The sequence below is a fragment of the Panthera tigris genome, chromosome D4 (genome assembly GCF_018350195.1).
Source record: "Panthera tigris isolate Pti1 chromosome D4, P.tigris_Pti1_mat1.1, whole genome shotgun sequence".
In the NCBI taxonomy this organism is placed as follows: domain Eukaryota; kingdom Metazoa; phylum Chordata; class Mammalia; order Carnivora; family Felidae; genus Panthera; species Panthera tigris.
The window spans coordinates 14,443,013-14,468,370 of record NC_056672.1 but is presented as its reverse complement, the minus strand read 5'-3'; the positions used below and the strand labels follow the sequence as shown (position 1 = coordinate 14,468,370).

Here is a 25,358-nt window from a genome sequence, read left to right as displayed (position 1 = left end):
ACTTTGGAAAATAGGAAATTTAACTGTGCAGAAATCAAAAGCGATCACAATCTGATTCTGAAGGGCTGACATTATAGCTTAATTTTTTAAAGTTATGTACATTATCTGTCATAAAATGTCATGATACATGTTGGTCCACAGCTAAATATTCTGTTTTTAAAACTTCACGTTAAAAGGAGGAGAGCATTGTAAGATTAATCTCCCTTCTGTCAGAATGATAGAACTCACAACAACAAAAAAATGTAAACACAAAATCTCATTTATTTTTGTCTGAAGCACAAAGGAGTTCACTCAGCACATGAACAGTAAGCAAATCACACAAATATTGAGTAAAAATGTCCCCATGAATACACACATATATATTCTTAAAAGCAGCAATCAGGAGCTTAACAACCATGGAAGGTGGTTTTCGATAGAGAATGCTTTCTGACAGGCTCTTGAGTAGGAAGTGGACAGGTAAGTCAATGCCATGTAATATCAGTGACTCGAGTCACTTGAACCCCGTGGACTCTGAAAGCCATCTTGGAATTTATACTGACGTCCATCACTGGCCTGTTCAACTTTTGCATTTCAGTAAATTCGGATCAGATTTATAAACTAACCCCTCAGCTCTCAATCTCTCGCCTTTGGGGCTGTGGGAGGGAAAGGACGGGTGTGAAAACATACATGGGGACCAATGCTAGGGCTTGCCAACAGTGTCCCTTCCTTCATCTTTGCACTTGTTTCCACACTTTTCCTTTAGACACACTGAAAAGGGTTGGGGTCCAAAATCATACCTAAAGGGGCTAGGTAGACCTGAAGTTGCAAATATCTCTTCTAAAATTCATAACAATCCATGTAATCTGAAAATTATTTCAAGACGTTGCCATGACACAATTCTTCGTCTAACTTTTAAAAATTCCGAACACTCCTTTCAGACATGTGAATGTGTCCAGAAGCATCATCAACTTTAAAAAAATGGACAAAAATGAAAAGATGTCCTGGAGGCTACTTACTACACAAGCCTCCACTTCTGGAGATCTTTTAGGTATCGCACAAGGTAGAACTGATCCAACGTGCCTTCCAGCTTGCCTTGAAAGCCTTCCATATGTCTAGTTCTGAGGTGAAAAGATTAAAAATAGGAAGAGTCTGGAAGGGAGTGAAGATTCAAAATACATTGCTGGATCTCACATCCATTATGTTTCCTCTCTGACATCTCAGCTTTAGTTGCCAACAGGGATTTCAAGGGCACAGTTCAAAATCAGCTGAGCGTAACAGGAGTGTTTCCAACTACTTTCCTCCCTGCACCATGCAGAATTCTCACGGAAGTGAAAAAGAGATTCAGTGGGGTTCAATTTTCACAATAATAACTCAGAAAGATCTCCTCCTGCCATGAATGGAGCTAGTTCAAGATACTCTCTTGGATTCTAGAGCCCTTGACAATTAAATCAGAGAAGGAGCTTATGAAGGGAGCAGGGTCTCAGTCTCAGGTTATGATTATGAGGACAACCTCTCGGGCCCTAGTCCCATGTTTCATTCCCTTTTGGAAATTCAGTGCACCTTAGCTGCTCGGCCTGCTTTTGTGTTCTGTTGTAAAAAGTACCTTTGAAATGTGTGCTAGTCACCACTATTGAATCAGTTTTTACCTGCTAATGTGTATGTCACTAAAAGTACCACAAAACCCGAGGCAAGCAGTGCCGGGTGAGGTGGGGGGGCTGATAAGAAGTCTCAATTAATTCTTTCTTTCCTGTCAGAGAGCAAAATATTCAAACATAAAGTGACAAACCGTGTTGGGATGAAATACCGCCTGTCCACAATTCAGAAAGTTAAGCCGCACGAGGCAAAGCCAAGGTTTCAAAGTGTAGAGCATTTGGCCACATGTATGGCCGATGCCTGTAGCGCTGCGAAAAGCATATGCGACGTTCGGAACACGGCACTTGGAGAAACCAAACACGTAAGTTGTAAGCGATGCAGGGAGATCAAACTACATGTAAACATGTCAACACATTCTATTTTTACTAGAAAAGAGAGTAGGGTCTTAACATCCTACTGGGCTACATTTAATGTTCGACAAATCGGTGGTATAGATCCATTCTACTTGTCGCTGATGCTGCGCTTACTTATATACACCGTGTATGAATCCTTAGTCTAAATGAAAACTGATGGTCAACGTCAAAATGTACATCTTTAAGGAAGGTACAAGTGTAGGATCTTGCAAACGCTGGGGATAGCCGCTGCCTATTAGTGGATTTTGCGTGTCTCCTCCAAATTCTTAAGCCCGCTCCTGTGGGTTAGACACCAGGTAATCATGTTCCTTTGGCAGGGACTAGGAGGCAGAGCAGGAAACACTCAGTCAACACTACAGAGAAATGGGGAGAAAACTGGCGGGGCCTTGTTGACACAGCTCGGGAATTAGGAATTCTGGAAATACAGAGATTGACACTGGAAACTGAATTTACTGAGTTACTTTATATCCCACAACACAAACTCTGTCGTTGTTGTTGTTGTTTTAAAATAAGATCAAATTGTGAGTCGACGGTACTCAAGAAAAGTTCTTAAAAAGAATAAAAATAAGATCAGTAGGTGTTGTGTATACAAAATCAATTATAAAAGTGTTTCCACCGGGAAAACAAAAACAAAAAACAAAAAGTAGGCAAATCAAATTAATGCTGATTTAGCATAACTATGTGAGAACAAAGTATAGTACAAGAGGAATTTGGTCTTAGTTCGGTAAATATGGAGTTAGCTATATGATATTACATGAAGTTCTCTCTCTAAAGTAAATAATAAAGAGTCACACTTAAGCTCGAGGCATGAGTGTTATGATATATTAAGAAAATCTATTCCTTTTCCACATTGGTTTATAGTATTTGGAATTAAACGGGAAAATGTAGTATTTAAGTGACATTCACATCAATACTTCTTAAGGGTTTATCATAAAGTCAATTTGTTTTTAATTATAGGGTATGGGAAAGCACACTGTAAGAGTTGGGAGGCATAACAATACTTTTTGCTTTGTTTCATGTTCCTAGATGTCTAGTACAGATTAAGTCCTATTAATATAACTATCAGGTGGGACATCTACATAGTTTTCATTATCCTAAAATTTCTGATGTCCTGAAAATTATTTGAAGTAAAAAGTCAATAGGATAAAATTGAAACACAGAGTACTTTCGATAAGCAGGATTTAAAGATTTGTAACAATATTTTTAGTTGAATTTGTCCTTCATTTCAAAGTTCTAACAGATTGATATCCGAGTATGAAATTTTCAGCAACTGTGGCATTACTCTTGGAGAGAATACGTCATTGCAATGGAACCCTTCCTTTTAGTACTGACGGATCCTTGACATCCAGCACTTACCCCAGTTTAGGAAGACCAGTCTACACAACAGTGTGGAGTATGGAATGTGTTTCTCTTCTAATAACACGGAAGCAATAATAGCATCACAGAGTTATACTTTAAGGTGATTCTGAAGTACACAAAAATATCACTATTTATGCCATGTAGTTATATGAATAATATTCCTAAGAGACTTTAAATCTTTAATACCCAACCTCTGTCGAACACTTTGAAGCACAGAACTGTATTAAGAAAGCATGTGGCATCCAGTTTCTGACATTTCATGCCCAAAGAAGGCAAAGCACAACAATAACATCTCTGAAATGCAAATTCCATTAAGTGCAAATTTCCAGAACACAAGGTCAATCTAGAAACACATTTTAAAATTCAACAAGTTCTCTTCTGAAATTAATATGCTCAGCATTTAATTTTCAAACATAATCTGAATTGATTTTCCAATGTTTGCTCATAGTCTAACTTTTTCTCCCTCATAAAAATATATCCACTGTTTCATTCTCCATTTCTGATTTTCACATTTATTAGCTCAAAGTATCTAGCCTTATAGGAGTATCTTTTCTCTCCACATTTCCAAATATGGAGTGATTTCACTTAAATCTCATAATAAGAACACCATCAGGAAGAACATTCCCTTATGTTTGAGCTTAAAGTAAATCCGAACAGCTCAAAGGGAGAAATTTTGAATCCTCCCAAACAGAGTTGAGAATTAACGCAACTTCCTTCAAATGATTTGTCAAGTGAATACTGTAACTAGACACAGAAAGAGATAGTCATCCCAAGAACAAGATACTATTTTTTGACTTTCTAACTCCGCCCGGGCACAAGGGAGACGCAGAACCACATGATCCGAGAGCTGGTAGAGGCCAAGGGTCTTACACTGAGCTTGAAAAGGGTACCACCTGCTTTCCGCCCACGTAAACTTCTTCAATATTTCGGTCATCTCCTGAAAGAAAAATGAAAGAATCATTCATCAAGGGCTTTTATGTCTGGAGTATTCTAATTGCCACCGGGCGGGTTTTAGAAACAAATACCACTTCTATGAGAGAAAACGCACAAAGGTGCTTTTTTTCTCTCAGATTGTTTCTTATCTGGACAAGGGGACATGGCCAAGGGAAGATGTTGCCTCGAATTTGAGGATTAGGGTTGGAATTCTGCATCTAAGGCAGAAATCACAGAAAGTTGGGTCCGCTCCCTTTCAGCTGGAGTGGTTTGCATTTCCAGCACCAACTGTAAAGGAAATACTATCTTTACACCTCAGAATCATACTCTGGGTGGTGAGGTGGAAGGCCTGCAGGAAGTGAGCTCAAGAAATAGCACCTGCGTCTCTCCCATCTCAGGTTTATGCAGGACTCAGAGCTCAGTGGACCAAGTGGAGGCAGGGTAGAGCCTTCGGTACTCTTTATTTCTCTCTCTCAGTGAACGGAATGGAATGTGAGTACATTAAAACAAAACAAAACAAAACACAAAAAACCACACGCAGTGAGACTCCACCACAAACATCACAAATACGACATGGTAGGGTAGCCTTGGGTGGGGGGCGGGGACAGAGCGAATGTAGGAGGAAGAGACAGGATGGCCCCTCCCCTGGGCCTGCCTGCCATTCCTCAGCTTTGGGTTTATCTCGAAGAGAGCCATGTGCATTTCAAATAGTGCCTTTAAATAGTGTGCCCTAAATGGGCTTGATGCTGAGAAATGTTAAAATAAAATAATAAACCAAATAAAATGGTCACGCATAGGGTTTAGCCTGTGGTGCCACAAATATAGGGAGCCATACCCAAGAAAGAGACAAGCAAAGATTTTATTTCCCACAGAGACATATATCCACCTACCTACATAGAGGAACTTCTGGATAACAGCCTAAAATACAAAATAGAATAATAATAAGAAAAAAAATTCTGTGCATTTAGGAAAGTAAATTCATAGCCAATAGGGGTTGGCAAAGCACAGACATAGAAATGTATTTCTCAATGGCAAAATCTACTCTATTAGTGAAAAAGAAATGGTCTTTTGCTTAAAAAATAATCCTGGCTATTAACAAATGTTTATCCATTATGTAAAGTTCTTGGCATGTGATATTGAAATCTTCAGAGAAAAGTGTTACATAAATTAAAGAAATTAATTTAATAAAATAATTCAAATATTTTAAGAGGTGTATAAGAAAAGTGGGTGAATGGGACTCAGCCCTATTCCCACAAATTTACTTTAATGAAGGAATAAAAGAATAAGTAATATAAAAATAACAAATGGTACCACCTTCAAGCAATCTGGCATCTTTCTTCTAAAAACCTTGACAAGTTATATATAATGTCCTGTTTACTCTCACCAGTGTATCGATTTATAAGTAGTAGTGATGAGGAGAACAAATGCAAAAGAAATGTAGACAAAGTTAAATTTCCCTAGAACTTTCAGCCCATTGACAAATACTTGAGACAGGCAGAGTAGGACATTCTTCAAGGAACTCAAAACTGCTTTGATGTTAACACTTTGCTAGAGGTAAAATGCAACCTTTCTTGACAATAGCCACGACTTCCAGGATCCTATGAGTCTTCTTTAGCATATGAAAATACCTTCTAGAAACTTCCTTTGTCTTTACCACCCTTGCCCATCACCACCACTTAAAAGTACAAAATCAATTGTTCCTCACAATTCCAGAGCAGCTCTTCCTGCCCAAGGGTCCTGTCTCCTCCGTGCTTAAATAAAAACATCTTTTTGCACCAAAACATCTCAAGAATTCTTTCCTGATCATTCGCTCCCAGCCCTCATCACATCAGTAATAGTTAATTACTTTCTAGAAAAACTCAGTTTTATAAAGAGTTGTTAGGAAGAACCAGTTTAGACATAGAAAAAATATTTTAAAATAAGAGGAACAAGGTAATAAAACTCATTTTATTATAAAGTTAAGAAAATCAAGGTAGCATTGTGGTCAAGAGGCCAGACTCTGGAAGTCAGAAAGTCCTGGGCTGGAATCCAAACTGTATCTACTAACTACTAATTACTAGCCAGGAGTCCTTAGGTAAATCACTTAACTTCCATTAGGCCTCACTGCCCATGTGAGCAACGAGAGATATTAATAGCATTTGCGTGTCATTAAGAGTCATTCTAATGGTTAATCAAAAAGGATGCATGGAAGTACTTAATCCCATACTACCTAGCACATAGCAAGTGATCAATAAGGAATAGGTATATTGTGGCTTCTTGTAGTCAAATACATTCAAATATACAAATATCTTCAAGATACAGATTTCTGTCAGTACCATTATTCACATTGCATTGGCAAATGATAAACAGTTGAAAAGGATCTAGTGTCCCTTTTAAGATCCTCCTGCATTCCATGAAAAGTTTCAGTTTCTATCTTTTTTTCTATAGGGAAGATATTGTGACTACTTCATGAAATCTATGCCTTCTGATGAAATTTATTTTACTTACTTCCGACGGATCACCAAAAAAATCCCCAGAAAACAAGTCAATGGGAGAGTCAGACGCTTTGGGGTTGATCAGGAGGGCATCAAATTCCTTGCCCACTTCAAAGTTTCCAATCTCTTTTTCCAGCCCCAGGGCTACAGGTTGGAATAAATTAATAAACAGTCAGTCTTTGGAGCCATCAGGTGGTGAAAATGTCCCAGTTTGCAAGGACAGAATCTGCCAACATATCACTAGAAAAAGTTAGTATCTTAGTGTGAAGCAGAAAAGCTCTCTCATTCCAAGCGGTCCTAAAACTTTGACATACAGAAAGCAGAATAAGGACAGAGAAAGCAAAATCTAAGAATCAAGACAGTTCCCCTCATCACCACAATCTATGATTCGGATGGTGTCGGTCTATCTCAGCTCTGTCAGTGCATTTCACAGTCCAGCTGGTCTATGATTTCCATTCATCCCTCAAACAAACATGACAATTGACATAATATCTTTCTTCTTCTTCCCTCTCCTTCTCCCCTCACATTCCAGCTCTTTTCCTTGCCCTTTTTGTTCCATGAAACAGCTGACTGGATCTATTTTCATGGCAGTGAAATGAATCTCGAGTCAATAAAAAAATAAGTATCCTTCTACATATTTGCGAATGCAGGCATATCCATCATAAGTTCCTCGGTTTACATCCTGTGACTGGAGAAAATTCGCTTCTGAAAGTAAATAGATCCCCATAACTCAAGAGTCCCAACACTTTTGAAAGCAGACTGATTTCTCTGTACCCTCAAGGGCTTTCTGGTTGCCAGGGAAGAATGGTTTTCTAAAATAGGCATGGGTCAATAACATCTATTGACTTGATCCATCTCAAAGCTAGAATTCATGTTCCATGAATATTGGATGTCAAGGAAGAACATCTGTCACTTATGATTTAGTTTCAGAAGATGGGAGTGGTTGGCTTTCCTAGTCAATAAAGGTATTAAGTCTAAAGCTCCTTAAAGGCTGTAATTTAAGTGTGCACTGAGGTGCCAAATGGAAGCATGCATAAAAGGAAGGCCAACTGGAGGGCAGCATTATTTATTTGAATTTTTACATGTGTTGGTTGTATTCTGTCCCAGGCAGGATAGAGTCCAATGTGAAAATACTGGATTACGTATCTCTGTCAGACAATATCTGGTACATTATATTTCTACATATGGATATCCAGTAGTCTTTTGGCAATTGTCTAAGCACTGATTTAGAAATCCTACTTGTTCTTAAAAGATTATTTAAAGGGCAATTCCTTTATTCTCAGAAAAGAAAAAGAGTGTGTAGCTAAAGAATTCTTTTAGGAAGACAGGGGTGTAAAAAGAATTAGAAAAGGTTAAAGGCAGTTAGGTGACTTCTACTAATTATGTGGGGAAGGACCAAATGTAATAGAAAATCAGCAGAAATTCTCTCCTCCTTTACCGATTACAATCTACTTCTTTTTGCCTTTGACAAAGAAGGATAACAAATATGAGTTTTTAATGACCGTATGCAACATAAAATAGTTGTGTGTTTAATAGGCCAGAGAACCGGCTTCATTTGTCAGTGTAATGGTATATATAAACTAACTGAGCTAATCATTAGAAGCTGGAAAGTCAGGCATGAACTAACCAAAAAAGACACAATTGCTTTCGTAAATTTGTAAGTTGGTCTAAATTCAGATTATTGCAGAGAGGCCCAGCAGGGCTGGTAAGCAATTCAGATACGTTTCAGGAAATGCAGTTTTGCAGCCTTAGAGCAAATGTCTCTGTGAGGGTGATTTATGCACATCCTGATCTTGAGAGTGAATGTAAAGGCTGTGGCAAGCTGGGAAGATGCCACAGTTTAAACAGGGAACTGTTCATCTCATTTCCCTCATAGTGTCATAGAGGCACAAGCTAAGGAGAAGAAATTTCATCACAGGAAGATCAGTGGCCCAGAAAATAGATTTAAAAGCTATACAGCCAAGACAGAAAAGGATTTGGTAAGCACCCCATACCAGCTTGATCACATACAGGATCCTGATGAAGCACCTCACAGAGAGTCTAGAATAAAAAAAGCACCATTTAAGTACAATCCATTCGCACCCCAAAAATAAGATGGTAGGCCAGCTACTCAAACTCAGATGCACAAACGGACTGGGGGTGGGGGTGGGGAGTGTCACACTTGTTTTTAAAAATGGGCGATTTAAAACTTGGAACTTTAGAAAACGAAATCATTAGGAAAATGCCAAGAGCATGACCTCTACTTGTTTTTTGTTTTTTTCAATGTTCTTTATGGCGTTCATCATAGCCCCAAACATTCAAAGAAGAGCCAGGAAGTTCTCTTCCCAGGATACTCTCAGCTACTATCATCCTGCATTTCTAAGATTTATAGAGGAAGGTATCACAGTGCAAGGGTAAGAACCTGCGCTCTGGCATCAGACGATCTGGATTCAAACCATGGCGCTCTGTACCTTGATGGTTGTGTGTGCCTCATTCAGGTATCTCACTGGTAAGGTGGAATTCGTAGCAGTGGTTATCAGGATTGAGGAACAACATACGTAAAGCATGCTGCATACTGCCTGTCATCTGGTGAGACTTCAGTAGCTCTTGGCTATTATTTTTACTATTATTGTTATCATCACTCAGGCCAACAGAGAGCATGTTACTTGACTCTGGGAAAAAAAACTGATTATTTTAAAGAACTCACATGTGACCATTGCAAATATCCAGCAAAGCAAAATTAATATAATTGTGTGTCAAGCATGTCTTCTGTCAAAGACAGGGGGCTTGCTGAAGAAATGACATCTCCGCCACATATCTGAACCTTAAGTCGCTAAATTTGGGATATGTCCTATGAGATACAACAGTCGTGAGTATGGGATGCCTGCTGATGCGACCCTCCTGTGCCTTCACGTTGCTTGCAAGGACACAGATCGGCATGGTTGTATACTGTTCAAGAAAGAAAGAAAATGGTCATTACCTTGACTGCCTCCAAGAGTAGCTAGTCTGAAGGCCTCTTTGAGGCTGAGGCTTTTCTCATTTATCTTATTAATTAAAAGTATATTGGAAACCATCACTGCTCTTCTGATTGCATCAAGCATGGAAGATGAATAACCACCGGCCACATCTACGGTAGACAAAATAAAGCCAAAGCAGTCACTTCATGAGATAAATGGAATATGAGCTATATGGAGTACGAGGTATGTGAGGTTGCGTTGTTGGTTTTAGTGACTGATATTCAGTCTGTAATATACTTCAAAGAAAAGATCTTCTCTAAACACAGAATAGGTATACAGTAACATTTAAAATAATTGAAAACCTGCAATTAGCATCAAATGGATACCTGTATTCCTTTCTTAGGGTTGCCACAACAAATTACCACAAATGTGGTGGCTTAAAGTAGCAGAGGTGTATTCTCTCAGAGTTTTGGAGGGCAGAAGTCTTCATTCGAACTGTCGGCGGGGCCACGATCCCTACAAAGGTTCTAGGGAAGAATCTCTCTTTGCTGCTTCAGTTTCTGGTGTCTCCTGCCGTTCCATGGCTTATGGCAATATAGCTACAATATGTGCCTCTGCCTTCAAATGGCCAACTTCCCTCTGTCTTTACATGGTGCTCATTTTCTCTTATGAGAACATTCATCATTGGATTTGGGGCCCACCTTAACTCAGAATGACTTCATCTTGGGATCCTTACCTTAATTACATCTGCAAAAACCTTTTTCCAAACAAGGTCACATTTACATGTTCCAGTAGACATCTTTTTAAGGGGGGGCAGAAACGCACAATTCAACCCAGTACAATGCCCAAATGGTTAATAAAGTTAAGGGAAGAAACTCTTATCTCTGAATATTCCCTGAAGCCTCACAGAAATATGCCTGCATAGTTATGAAGGTAATTTGGGTAACATGAGATTTAAAACAAAGTCACGCTCTTATGCCCTAAAATCTCATCCTAAGTCTATTCTAATCCAGATGAGAACTTTGGGCATTAAAAAGCTACCTCTTTATGATAATTTTTCAGGGATAGCTTTTAAAATGAACTTAGACATTCTGGAAAATTAGTGTAATAAATGAACAGTGCTGATGTAAACAGCTTTACATGTTGGTTGGCATCATCATCAGATGAGGAATGTGATTTTTAGTGATTTAAATAAAGTCTCTAACCATAATTAAGTTGAAATACTACGTTTGACAAGAACAAATGTAGAAGTTATGAAATGCATTTGCGTAAATAAATGCCAAGTAAATAAATAAGCATGTTTTATTAAAGGAAAAGTACATCTATAACTAATAAAATACCTTTTATATTTTAAGGGTTCCTTCTGCGTTTCCAGGTAGACAAACTTAATTCTCAGTGTCTACATATACTTCAAAAGTGGAAAGTAATAGCCTATTAAGTAATAATCTCTAGTCTGCAGTTCACTTCTATGTGCAACTGTCTTCTATGTCCTTAGATAACATGTATAGAATTTTTTTTAAGAATTTTCTTCTTTTAGCAGATGAATACTACCAGAAGATCATCCACTTCTTTGGCAAGTTTTATTACATCTACCTAAGTTATTAGTTCATTTTAATGAAGAAGATATGATATATATGTGTGTATATATATGTGTGTGTGTGTGTGTATATATATATATATATATATATATATATATATATAAATGTATATGTATATACACACACACACACACACACATATATATATATATATATATATATATATATATATATATATATATTACACAGGCATATTACACAGGAATATTATTCAGCCATAAAAAATAATGAAATCTTGCCACATGCAACAACATGGATGGAGCTAAACAGTATTATGCTAAGCGAAATAAGTCAGTCAGAGAAAGACAAATACCATACGATTTCACTTATATGTAGAATTTAAGAAACAAAACAAGCAAAGTGAAAAAAATAAGAAAAAGAGAGACAAACCAAGAAACAGACTCTTAATTATACAGAACAAACAGATGGCTGTTAGAGGGGAGAGGGGTGAAGGCATGGGTTAAATAGGTGATGGGGATTAAGGAATATACTTGTCATGATGAGCACGGGGTGATGTATGGGAGTGTTGAATTATTCTATTGCACACCTGAAACGAATATAACACTGTTAACTAACTGGAATTAAAACCTTAAATTTAAGAAAAGTTATTTGTCCATTTTAGTAACAATCCATTAAATCTTCATTTTACCATAGCTTCAAACTAGAAAAATTTCAGATAAGATTCAGAAATAACATACTTTTAACTTTGAAAAACATTGTCCGCTTACTTTTTATTGCTAGAACCAAGCAAACGTTAAGTGTAAATGCAGAATAAAAATGCTATCACCATAAGGTATGGAAACATGTAAAGACTGAATATATATTTCAAAATGCAGCTGACCTTTGAACAACACGTGATATGTAGATTTTTTAAATAGAGTACAGTATCGTAAATACATTTTCTCTTCCTTATGATTTTCTTAGTAACATTTTCTATTCTCTAGCTTACTTTAGTATAAGAATACGGTATATAATGCATATAACATACAAAATATGTGCCAACTGACTGTTTATGTTTTGGGTAAGGCTTCCAGTCAACAGTAGGCTATTAACAGTTAGGTTTTGGGAGAGTCAAACTATGCACGGATTTTCGACTATGCATGGGGTCAGCATCCCCAACCCCCACATTGTTTAAGGGTCAACTGTATGTGGACAAAGACTGAAAGGAACAAAAACAAAAGCCACGCCATTAGGATGGTATTAACATGGAAGATTTGACTAATGCAGTTAAAAAAAACAGGTTTTATGAAAGATGACAGAAAGTAGTATTTTCTTCAATATCTAATAAAAACTAACAATATAGAAAGAATAAGGGCAGATTAGAAAACAATGCTATGCAATTCACTGAGAAAATTTTGAGAGCTGTCTTATTATGTTGCTGAGGATCCTATATTCTTCAGTTGTTATGTTAGTAAAGTACCAATAGGAACCATACTGTGCCGAAGAAAGAATGAATGGACCCTGGTGTTTAGTCTGGACTATTTGTGTAAAAGTCAAGCTTTTCTTCTGGGAATTTCTGTCCAGAGTAACTAACTTCCTGATCCCTAAGATACCCAGTGAGCTCAATGGTTTCCCCCTGCCCCCCAACACCTCCCCGCAACACATTTAATGAAAGTAAAATCCCTAATTTATCATATCACAAGAGGCAGCGTGACGGGGTGGAGAGAGAAAGAATGAGCTTTACATTTTACTGACCTGGTTTTAAACTGTGGATCTGAGGCTTTATTGTTTTATAGACCTTTGGTCGGTACCTTATGAACCTCAGTTTTCTCAGAAAATTAAAATAACATGACCTACCTTAACAGTTGCTGAGAAAATCCAATTAAATAGCATAAGTGCAAAGAAATAAGGACTAAAGGATGGAAACTACATGGGGGAACTGGAGGGGGCAAAAAGAATGCATTTTTGCAGAAAATGGATTCCCAAACCCCCAAGTCCCTCTACCATCACAATAAGGAACAACGCTATCATTTGCCAGTCAACACGAAGGACATCATTTACAAGAAGACACTGAAGAAACCATACAAGAGTAAAAACTTGAGCCAAAGGGCAATGGGAAGGTAAAAGCACATGATTAGATATGTGCGTGTGCATTTTGTTTCATTCATTCATTTATTGACCGTCATTTACTGAGCACCTTCTCTGTGCTTGATCTATTTAAGCACTCATAAGTAAAAGTTATGGGCTCCACATGAGCCAACTACCTGGTGAAGGAGAAGGAAAAGAGACACATGAACAAACAAATATTAAGTATAGATAACATTCAGCTAGTAATAAAGAAAATGGACAGGGAAAACCCATTTAGCCAAGACGGTCAAGAAAAGACCTCTTTAAGGCAATGATATTTAAACTAGGACAGGAGTGAGAACTCAGCCATATAAAGAGTGACATAAAGGGCATTCCAGGCAGAGGAACAGAATGCACAAGTTCTTTTGGTAGAAGGGAGTGTGACTTCGTAGAGTGTAGGGAACGGGGAGAAGTGAGAGACAAGGCTGGGAGGTGGATGGGTGTCAAACCATGCAGACAGAGCTTTGTGTGCCTTGGCATGAGGTTTCCCTATTCAAAACCCCACTGAAGGGTGTAAGCAGGAGGAGGTAAAATGGTCTGATTTTCACTGTAATTCTTTTGAAAAGAGAAGACTGAATTAGAAGGGCCCGGGATGAATGGGAGACCAATTAGGAAGCTAGTGCAGGAGTTTAGGCAAGAAACCATGGCAACCTCAGGTGGCCATGGCTGATTTGGGGAAAGGGGGTGGACTCGGCAGATATTAGAGTCGTGGGCTGGATGAGTACGATGTAGACTACAGAATACACCTCACTCAGGGTGTGTTTGTTTGGCTGCAGCGAGAGGAAGAAGAGAAAACTCAGACGCAGGAAAGTGTGCACGTGGGGACATTTGGTGTGAGGAAGAGGAGGGAAGGATTTCCGATTGTTTCTATTTTCTCAATGACATGAGAGGAGGGTAAAGAAGTCAGGAGGGTAAGAGTTGGAGTAGAAAGTTTAGGGCAAACAAATAAGAAAAGGCCGTCTTGGAATACGGGGATGCATGCATATTTAGAGCAACGTGATTGTCTGTTTGGGTAGTGCTGAGGGCCATTTGGAATTTGAAAGCAAAATTTAAAATGAAACCCCACCGGAGAATTTTTTTCCCAGCAACTTCCAGATGCTCAGCTGCAGACGCTGAGAAGGGGAATTGTTGGGAGAACCAAGGAGGTTCACGTTTTGCTAAGTGAGTACAAAGAAAATGAAAAGGACACGAGAGTTTCCAAGGAAATGATTATAGCAGTGTATTCTGGCATCTAAGCTGGGTAAATTAGGAGCGGAAAATGGATTTGAGAAAGCACGGAATCAGTGGCTTGGCGTTTACAAGTTGATCAAAGAACTATTGCTTTGGGAGTAATGGAACAAGTAAGATAGAAAGTCAGGAGATTGTCATTAGGAGGTGGAACCCTGGGGGGCGCCCAGGTGGCTCAGTCGGTTAAGCCTCCGACTTCAGCTCAGGTCATGATCTCGGGGTTCACTAGTTCAAGCATCACGTTGGGCTCTGTGCTGACAGCTCAGAGCCTGGAGCCTGCTTCACATTCTGAGCGTGTCTCTCTCTCTCTCTCTCTCTCTCTCTCTCTCTCTGCCACCCCCCACACTCTCTCTCTCTCAAAAATAAACAATTTAAAAAAAAGAAAGTAAGTAGGACCCTGGTTCCATGTATGTTGTTTGTTTTAATGAAGTCGTAGGTCTTGTTGACGTAAACCTTGTTCCATATTTTTTTCCCTTCAGATTACTGGTTTTTTGGTTTTTTTTTACTATGTCCCTTTATTCTGAGATGAGAAATTTTATATACTTAGAATTTTGTTCCCATTTGCAAAATACATCATTCTGTTAACCTTACACAGAAACCACAATTTCTTGGTTTCTGTTAACAAAATCAGAAAATAGAAGAAATTTTAGTATTTGGAAAGTTTTTTCTTGCAGAGAATGTACCGCTTTCAAAGTTTGTGATGAAAGATTAAAGATGTTCAAATGACATAAGGGATATATAATACCAAACCTCAAGGACCTGGCACTCTGTATCAAAAGTAAAATATTCAGGTCCCAGGAACCTCTTCCCAACCAGACGGAGACTCTTCTTGATTTACTGATTTGCCATTTTAATTTTTTTAATGTTTATATTTGTTGCCATTGTTTACTGACTTTATTTTTTAGAGCAGTTTAAGGTTCACAGCCTGATAACTTTTTTATAAGATATTACTTTTCACACTGTGCACATTCTATTAAGATACATTTTTTATTTTTGCTTTCGTTTTTTAAACTCTTTTACAATTTTTTAAATCTTATTTCTGTTTTAACTGACTTAGCCTTCACTGATATCCTATTATAATATCACTTCCTTGATCCTGGCCCTTTATTTAGCCTCATAACTCATTTAATGCTGTAGATTTTCAAGTAGTTTTTCCAAAGCGTTCATGGGGAGAATATTTTCCAAAACTTTGTACATCTGAGAATTCTGTTGCCTTCACAGGAGAATCTCGTCCAATATAATATTCTTGAGTAACAACTATTTGGCTCCAAACTCTTTCTTTCTCTTGGTATTTTTCATGCCAAACTGGTTTTTAATTGTTTTAGTGATAACTGACTTTTTTTCCCTGCCTCACTGTTTTAAGACTTTTTTGTTTCCTTTTTCTTTGCAACTCCAATATTTTGCCACAATGTGTTCAGTTATGATTTAGCCTGGAACAGGGTAAGTTCTTTGAATATGATACACAGTTTTTTCTTAAGCTTAAGGAAAAGATTTAGCCTTCAAAACTTCTATTATCTTTGTTCTGGATCCTGGGCCAGGAGACTCCCCTGTGCTGGTGCAATGCTGTCCTGCGTTCCGCGTGGATCATCCTCAAACACCCCCTTTGATCTTTGGTCAACTTTGTTCTTGACATCACTGATTTAATTTTCTGCAACAATAGTTCTACTTCGCATAGCTTCCCTACATGGTTAGTTTATTTGCTATTTTTAAACTGAAGTATAATTAAGATATCATAAAATGCACAGAAGGCAGGTGTCCAGTTCGATGAATGCTGACGACTGTACATGGCCATTGAAGTACCTTTCAGAAAAACAAGATATTAAACATTTCCATTGCTCCGGCAAGCTCTCTCGCCACCCTTTCCAGTCAATTTCTGCCTCCGGCCCCAACCCTTGGCAACCGCTTTCTGATTTTTATCAACACCAGGTAAGCTCTACTGGTCCCTAGGTTTCATGCATATGGGGACATGCAGTGTGTGCTCTTCTGTGTCTGGCTTTTCTCATTTAACAAAATAGTTTTTAGATTGACCCTTGTTTTGCATACATCGGTGGGTCATTCTTTCCTGAATGCTGAGTAGCACTCCATTGTAGGAATATGCTTCAGTTGGCTTATCCATTCTCCTGTCGGCAGGTGTCTGGATTGTTTCCAGTGTGGGGCTGTTATAAACACAGCTGGTATACACGTCCGTGTACTCCTCTTTCCATAAACACACATGTTCATTTCTCTAGGGTAAATACCCCAAAATGGAATTACCAGGTCATATGCAGATGCATATTTAACTTTATAAGCAACTGCCAGTTTGCCAGTTTTCCAAAGTGGTTGTAAAACTTACTGTCCCTCCAGCCGCAGGCGATTGTTTGGTGCGTCTCATTCTTCCCACCCTCCCCCCACCTCCGGTTTTCTTCTTTCATTTAAACACATTCCCTTTCCATCACAACTTGTGGTCTTTTCAAAGCACCACGTCTTCTTGTACTCCAAGGATGACGGCAATTTTCTGAAACTTTCTTCTGGATCCTGCAGTAGGTCATTTTCTGAGATAAGCTCATCTTCTCATCCTTTGGAATACTACTTTCTCTTGGTTTGCAATGTTTTTGTTAAGCTTCATGTGAGTTTCTCCTATCTCATAGGTGAACAAGCCCAGATCTGTCTCTGATGTCTATCTGATGATAGACAGGGTGAACAAAGTACTTTTGGACCTGCTGTCTCTCTACAGTATGAGGTTAAATGATGTTCTGGAGCCTCCAGGGGACAGGCAGGTTGTTATATAAAGGGCATATTCAGAAAAGGGTGGAATGTAGAGGGGATATTTTAACAGAAACTATGTAAAATGCAATAGCATTCTCCAAATGCATAAGTGAATATATCATATTTAATCAAATCTTTGGTCAATACACCAACATTGATTTTTCCTTTAAACCAGTCTTTGTTGACTGGTGCAATGTGCCAGGAATGTGCTAAGCACTTCGCATGCATTTTTTTTTTAATTTAAGCTTCAAAACAAGCTTATAAGGTACACATACCTATAACTGTTGTTATCGTAATTACGAAATGAAGTCTTAGAAAATTAAGGTAATCTGCTCAAAGTCTTACAGCTAATAAGTGACAGTTTCACCTAAAGGCTTTATGCATTCCTATACAACCCAAAGTCAAGAACTAGAAGTCACGTGATGAATTTTTTAAAGTTTTTATTTATTTATTTTGAGAACGAGAGAGAGAGAGAGAGTGCACGCACAAGTAGGGTATGGGCAGAGAGAGGGAGACAGAATCCCAAGCAGGCTCCACACTGTCAGTGCAGAGTCCGAGGGGGAGCTCAAACACTTGAACCGTGAGATCATGGCCTGAGCGGAGATCAAGAGTTGGACACTTAACCAACTGAACCCCCCAGGCACCCCTGGAAGTCATATGACGAATTTAAATCATGGAGACCAAAATCCTAGAAAATTGGAAAGCAACACTTACCTGATTTTTGGCTGTCTACAAAATTTGTCATTAACTGACTAGCGTGTAACAAAAATTCTTGGCCATGTTTTTCTTATTCATTAAAGCTCTTCTGTGAAGGTAAAATCACCACCTTAACACCTGTGACTCTACCCAAGTATTGCCACAGTCTCAGTGATTGAAGCCTTAAATTAGAATAAAAAAAAATCTTAATTCTTTTGATTCATGTAAAATTGGGGGAGAAAATCTAACATAGCACACATCTTTAAAAATATTAATAATTCATTTTGTATTATTGTATATCTTACCAACATTGCTGGTATGAAATTAACTGAAATAGCGGTGCCTGGTTGGCTCAGTCGGTTAAGCGTCTGACTCTTTTTTCAGCTCAGGTCATGATCTCAAGGTTGGTGGGATCGAGCCCTGCCTCAGGCTCTGTGCTGACAGTGCAGGGCCTGCTTGGGATTCTCCCTCTGTTTCTCCTCTCTCTACCCCTCCCCCACTCACGCTCATTCACATGCTCTCTCAAAAATAAATAAATAAGCATTAAAAAATAAAAAGGAATGGAAAATATATCCTTGTGCCCCACACCCATTTAAAATTTTTTTTAGTTTATTCACACACAGTAATAAAAGGTTCACGGCAGATATGCCTAGACATTCGGTCTGTCTCATGTGTCCAAAGTGAGAAGCACTGCACATACTCAGGAAAAACAATTAAAATGTGCTGCGAACAAAAAAAGACATCTCTAATTCCTCAGACACCTGGACTGTCCTTCAACACAGCCAACGACAGACTACCTTCGGGAAGTGGAATCTCATTTTGTGAAACACTGCTTAAAAGCAAAACAAGTTCTCAACATACCACCGAGTTCACAATGCTGGCCTCGATAGAATCTGAGCTTACTATGTGGCAAGGTCAAATAATTTTCTGTTGAGACAGTATTTGCGATGACATAGTTATTAAAAACTGAAACCGTACAAACCCAAACCGTCAAAAGCTAGCCAGAAGGACAAAACAAAAGGGGAAGAAAAATCAAGGAGCTTTAAAAAAAAACAACAAAAACCCTTTAAAACACCTTAGAAGGACTTACCCTTTATCACCCAATCTCTGAACAGGAAGCAAGGATAATGGCCTTCAGGAGATTAGTATCATCAAAACCCCTTCTTACTGCTTCCAACCTTACCATTTTATCAGCTCGAGACAGTACTAGCAGATAATAAAACTATTTTTTAATACATTTTTTTAATGTTCATTTTATTTACTTTTGAGACAGCGAGATGGAGCGTGAGCAGGGGAAGGGCAGGGAGAGAGGGAGACACAGAATCAGAAGCAGGCTCCAGGCTCTGAGCTGTCAGCACAGAACCCCACGTGGGGCTCAAACTCACGAACCTCGAGATCATGACCTGAGCAGAAATCAGACGCTTAATTGACTGAGCCACCCAGGCATCCCATAAAACTTTTTTTTTTTTTTTAACATAGAACTGTTACCTGAAAATTAGTCACATCAGAAAGTTACGCACTTACTCAACCACTTTGCTTAGGTCCAAATAGCGAACTACTGACCTGTACCGAGCCCTATTTTCACTTTGTGTTTCATGACTTCAAGGACATTGAGAAAGCCGCTGCTGAGCCTGTAGAGAGAGGAGAGAGTCAGGACAAGGAGACCCACATGCTTCCAACAAAGAAAGGACACCAACAGTACTGATGGTGATTTCACTACACTTGGTTCCTGTCACATCGGCTCTCACGTTGGTACAAACTCATTAGCCACATCAGATCACCTGAGTCCCAGAGGAACACACAATCATAAAAGATCTTTAATCCTTGGGTTGAGGTTAATCTCAGGAGGGTACAAAGCAGCAAGAAGCAGAAGAGAAAGCAGGGGAATCATTTGTAAGGAGAAATAAATGAAACAATTCGACCTTGCAGTTAGTGCAAAAGTCTTATTGGTCTTCAGTGTTTTTTGTTTGTTTGTTTTGGTTTGTTTTTAACCAACTCGTCCTTCTATGTGAAGACGTACAAATTATAAAGCATCATCTCTCCTCTCCATCTGGAATAATTTGTTGCCCTGAATGAGTCGGGACTTGCAAGGCCAGAGAAAGGGGATACCACCGGAAAAGGGGGTGCAGGCTGATGTGTTGGGGCCTGGCAGTTCACAGGCTGCCGCTGAGAACCGCAGAAACTAGGAGAGAAGGGTCTAGGATGAATTCCAGACGTGATGCATTGCACAGACTCAGAAATTTTAAAAGATGCTGTGTTCTTCGTGTGCATACTCCGCACAAAGTGTCCTCTTTCGAGGGCCTCTGTCCCAATCAGATAGGCCTCTAGAAGAGGGACACTAAAGACATGATTGAGAAAACGGAGGTCTTTGGGCTGCTAACTCACACCCCAAATGCTCACCAGCTACCGACCGATTACCGCCTACTTACGATGGGGTAGTGTACTTAGAATTGGGGCAGTGTGAGAGCGCCGCTCCCCGCTCCCTGAACACCTTGAGTTCCTCGGCGGAAAGGTAGCAGCCGTGAGCCATCACTGTCTGGAGAGAAGAGTACCCGCGTGGAGTTTACCACTTAACAATGTTTGGTGAGTCTTCACTCACAGCGAGACGTTACAGGTACACGCAGCTGCTGCGGCTGGCCTCGTCCCCACAAGAGCATTTATGATCACTCGTATGGATAAAATCCCTGTGTACCGGGTACCCCCTCAAAAGAGGCCCGTATGAACATGGGATCACACGAGGCTCAGCAAGTTTTGTGGCTCTTACCGTTTTCTCTTTTTCATCTGGAAAATGACGAGGGTCCAGGTTACCGGCAGTATAGGATACCCACCCCACCCAAAGATACTACGATGGCTTCATCGCCACCCTAAGAAAACAGCCACGTTATTTTATTTCCTAACTCTATGTGGGGAGCAACTGGTGGGGCCGTGCTTGTTCCCATCCTGATCAGAACTTTCTAGAAGTGAGCTTTCCTTTGCCAGCACATGGAAGCTGTGGGGGTAATCCTGGAAACGGTCGTTCTTTATTTCTGCTCCTAGTAAAATATATGCACGATGCTCTTGACACATAAAACCATATAATCTTTGTTCATCTATTTGTAAGTCTTTTTTTTTTAATTGAAGTATAGTTTACACGACCAAATAAGCTTTGTTTTATCACCCATATTCACATTTTCACAATAATTAGGAAACGTGATGTCTTATAAGCATTAACGTGGAAGTAAAATGGATCAAAGAAGGTGGGCGGTGTGCACACACAGGAGAATTTTCTGTTTAGTCCTGGTAATAATTTGTGGGTTTTCCTGAATGAGACTTACCTCTTTCTTATGGCATATATCCATACAGACACATAGAATGGAATATTACTCAGCTATAACAAAGGATGAGATCATGCCATCTGTGACAACATGGATGGACCTAGAGAGTATTATGCTAAGTGAAATATGCCAGACAGAGAAAGACAAATACCAGAGGATTTCACTCATGTGTGGAATCTAAAACAAAGAAAAATGAATAAGCAAACAAACAGAAGCAGAAGCAGACCTGAAAACACAGGAAACAAATGGAGGGTTGCCAGAGAGGAAGGTAGGCGGGGAGGGAGAGAATGGGTGAAGGGGAGTGGGAGACACAGGCTTCCAGTTCTGGAAGAAGTCATGGAAATAAAAGGCACAGCACAGGGCATATAGTCAATATATATAGGTACTATAACAGCATTGTGTGGTGACGGGGTAGCGACACTTGTGGTGAGCACAACACAACATAGAGCAAAGTTGAATCACTACATTGTATACCTGAAATTAATGTAACATTGGGTGTCGACTATACTCAAATTTTTAAAAATTAAAATTAAAAAAAAAAACGGCTTTACTCGTTCAAAATTCTCTTCCCCTCAGTACAAAACCCGTTTTCAAACAGCTTTCTCTTTTGGGAGGCACGGCTCCGTGACCACAGAATTAATAAAATGAAATTTTCCCAAGCTCTATGCAAATAAAATTAACATGCAGCTAGAAGGTTAATTTATTAATCACATGGAAATAGATGTAGAGAAGGATGAAAATTACAGTGTAGCATTTAAAGGCCTATGTAAGGGATTAATCTTTCAGATTAGTCATATTCAGCCCTCTGTTCACATAAGTCCAGAAGAACTGATTTGCTGCAGTAGTTAAACTCTCCATACACTTTGTGCAATTCATTGAAGGCCAAGGCTAAAGGGTATACTGTGGAATGAAGTCTCTCCTCACTATATTAATCTAAATTAATGTAAAATTATTTAATTATGAAAGTAATATACACTCATTTTTTTAAAGCAATAGCAGAGTGTTTAAAAACAAAGAGTAAAAAGTCCTTCTGCCTTCTCCCTCAGGAGGATCACTTTTAACATTCAATGTTTGTATTTCAGATAATTTCTTTCTAACTGAGCATGCAACCCACACAACATCAAGCAATACTGTACAAACATTCTTCCTTGTAAGCCTGGATACATCATTCTTGTGAATGTTGGATAAAATTTTAATTATGAATGTTCTATAATCTAAACAATCCCCCACTGATAGATATTTTCTAACTTTCACATTAATTAACATTCCTATTCATATCCCGTACAGAATGGATCCTTAAAAACGTACCTGCTAACTCAAGGAAATGCGTATTTATATTCTAATGGATACTGACAAAATGTCCTTAGGCCAAACGACCTACCATCCCTCTAAGAAGCCTTTAGATTTCTTTACTGGGATGGAACTTCAGGTCATTTTTAACTATCTACCCACATATGTGCATGCTCTAGTTTGGGAAATGCACATAGGTTGGAGAAGTCTGGAGATTACTATTGAGATTTTATTTTATTATTATTATTTTTATTTGAGAGAGAGAGAGAGCAAGAGAGAGAGAGAATCTTAAGCAGGCTCCATGCTCAACACAAAGCCCAACATGGGGCTCGATCCCACAACCCCAGGATCATGACCTGAGACAAAATCAAGAGTCAGAGGCTCAACTGACTGAACCATGTAGGTGCCCCTGAGATCTTAAAATGTAGATAAATATGCCCTGCTGTATACAGGCTATGTCACGATATGCAATGTACCTTATTTGTCAGAAGATTGTTCCTATCATACACATCTGTGTAGTTTTTATAATCAGGAAATAAGTTCTTCACAGCTGCTACTTCACTGGAGTTCTCACTTATGTGGCTCTACAAGAAAAGAAATAATAGTTTCAATTTTCTAATGTCAAATACCATCAGAAATGATACTTCTTCCCCAAAAGGATAAGGATGGATTCTACTTGCCTATGTAAGACCACAAAGACTGTACATGTGTTCTATTGAAAGCAATGATACATATCATATATGACAGCTGCATGAAAAATTAACTATGACTATGTCATTACATGAGCATGTAATGTTCTAACCCTAACCCTAAGCCAATGTTATGTTCTTCCAATGAAGTCTTTTCAAATCCCATACTATGTTAGGAACAAATGAAAGTAAAAAGTACTTGAAAAGGGTCAAGAGCCTAGCTATTGGTGGCAATTTGCTTCTGGGGTTAGCCATTTAAATAAGAGTTTAAGGGCCACAAAGGGACAGACAGCATGGTTCCCTCATAAGAAAACTAGAATTTGAACAAGGAGAGCTAAATGTTAGCTCAAGTTCTGAGCTTAATTGTGTGTCTTAGGGTGAGTCAGCTACTTCCTTTGGCCTCCACATTCTCAGCTCTCAAATATGAGGGTTGTGCTAAGTGAGTGATTTTCCAAAAATTCATATAAAAATTCATAGAAATCCAATATGTAAAAGTCATCAACAAGTTGCCTTTCAGGAAGAAGCAGGGTTGGGATTTGGGAACCCTGTCGTCATTCTGTCCCCTTTGTCACCTTCCAGAATGTCTCCTGTGCAGAAAACAGTTTGACAATAACAGAGCTAGACAATCTTGAAGTCACCAAAAAAGAGCCCATAAGAATCCAAACGCAATCAAAACAAATGAGTCCTGGCCCCCACACCTGCAGAACATCACAAACCCCAAGAGGGCAGAAAGTGTTTTTGAGACACAACACTTGGGTGTAACCACCTCACTCCCTAGCCTAAAACAAAAATCTCCAGACCAACTGGTGATGAGTACATATTATGGGGGGAAAAAAAAAACTCATGAGCAAGTTGCCATTTTCAAGAATGGCAATACCATTTCCCTTCTCCGTGAAGTAGAGTGTCAGTCAAATAAATAGAAGAAAAAAAGAGCCATGTTCTAAAAATAGAGTATTCCAACTAGAGGGTGAGCTTTATCCTGTCCTTGAGGAAACTTAGACCACTGAAGAAATGCCTGGGCATCTGAAGGGAAAAAAGGACAACCAGATGATTCATGTCATTGTAATAAATTTGAGGAGACGTTAAATGCACATGCACACATACATACATCCCCAGCAAGGACACGCTTGATTTGGTTGTGTCTTCATGGAGCCCAGGACAGACTACCCCCAACTATGGCACTGTGGCATATTGTATTATTTTAAGCCGAAGGAAAATAGCTGACGTGGGAAGGTCACTCTGACCTTCCTCCACCCTTCTTCCCTGAAACAGGGAAATAAAATAAAACTCTTGTGTGAGGGGTGCCCACCCTATAGTTGGAGGGAAGAAGCATCCTTATCTCTGAAGACAAAAGGATGCCCAGAAGAATCCAAACCAAAGATCATATTCCTCCATGACTGTGCACTCGTCACCCAACCTAGCCTAGAAATGCTCTGGGCTCTTTCTTTGGGTTTTCATTTCCTTATGAAGTCTCCTGTACCATGTAAAGCTGAGATTAAATACCTTTGTATGCTTTTCCCTTTTTAATCTGTCTTTGTCAATTTAGTTTTCAGATGTGGCCAGGGACTCTAAGAAGGTTAAGGAAAACTTTTTCCTCCCCTACAATTATGTGCAACTGAATAAGAAATACAAATATCACAGTCCACAAAAAAAGGGGGGTGATGAGAAGAGTTGATAAGCCCTAACAAAATAAATCTTATTAAAACAAAACAGAACACCTTCCACTCTGATATAGAATCAATGTGTTGTCTCTCTCTTCCCTTGCCCATTGTGATAAGATAGTCAACTCTTAAGAGGGAAAATTGGAGTGCAGTACGTGATGAAGCCCGGAGGATGTGTGAAGGGGAGCTTGCAACCCCCAATTTTAACCTAGCTGGAAGCTTTAGAAGGGTTTTATTCCTAAATTGCGACCATTTAATGACAAAGTAAGATATGCTTTTTTTGTTCCTGATCTCAAATTAAGAAACTCAGAACAAAAGGGCTTTTAAATGCATTTTTGCAAGTAGAAATTAGGTTCTTTTTGCTTTTCAAATAATGGGTGGTTT

The 25,358-nt window shown here is 39.0% G+C and overlaps 1 protein-coding gene across 1 annotated transcript in view; it reads right to left on the bottom strand.

Annotated features, from left to right (window-relative positions):
• Window positions 1–243: 243 nt before the first annotated feature.
• GDA (guanine deaminase) overlaps window positions 244–25,358 on the bottom strand; it is a 79,995-nt gene continuing 54,880 nt past the window's right edge. The window contains exons 8-14 of the mRNA XM_007077493.3: window positions 23,101–23,208; window positions 20,450–20,556; window positions 19,584–19,651; window positions 9,711–9,857; window positions 6,765–6,895; window positions 5,168–5,195; window positions 244–4,281 (exon numbers count right to left, since the gene is read on the bottom strand). Of these exons, the coding sequence (XP_007077555.2) occupies window positions 4,211–4,281; window positions 5,168–5,195; window positions 6,765–6,895; window positions 9,711–9,857; window positions 19,584–19,651; window positions 20,450–20,556; window positions 23,101–23,208 (660 nt within the window). The 3' untranslated portion in view covers window positions 244–4,210. The remainder of the gene's footprint in view (window positions 4,282–5,167; window positions 5,196–6,764; window positions 6,896–9,710; window positions 9,858–19,583; window positions 19,652–20,449; window positions 20,557–23,100; window positions 23,209–25,358) is intronic.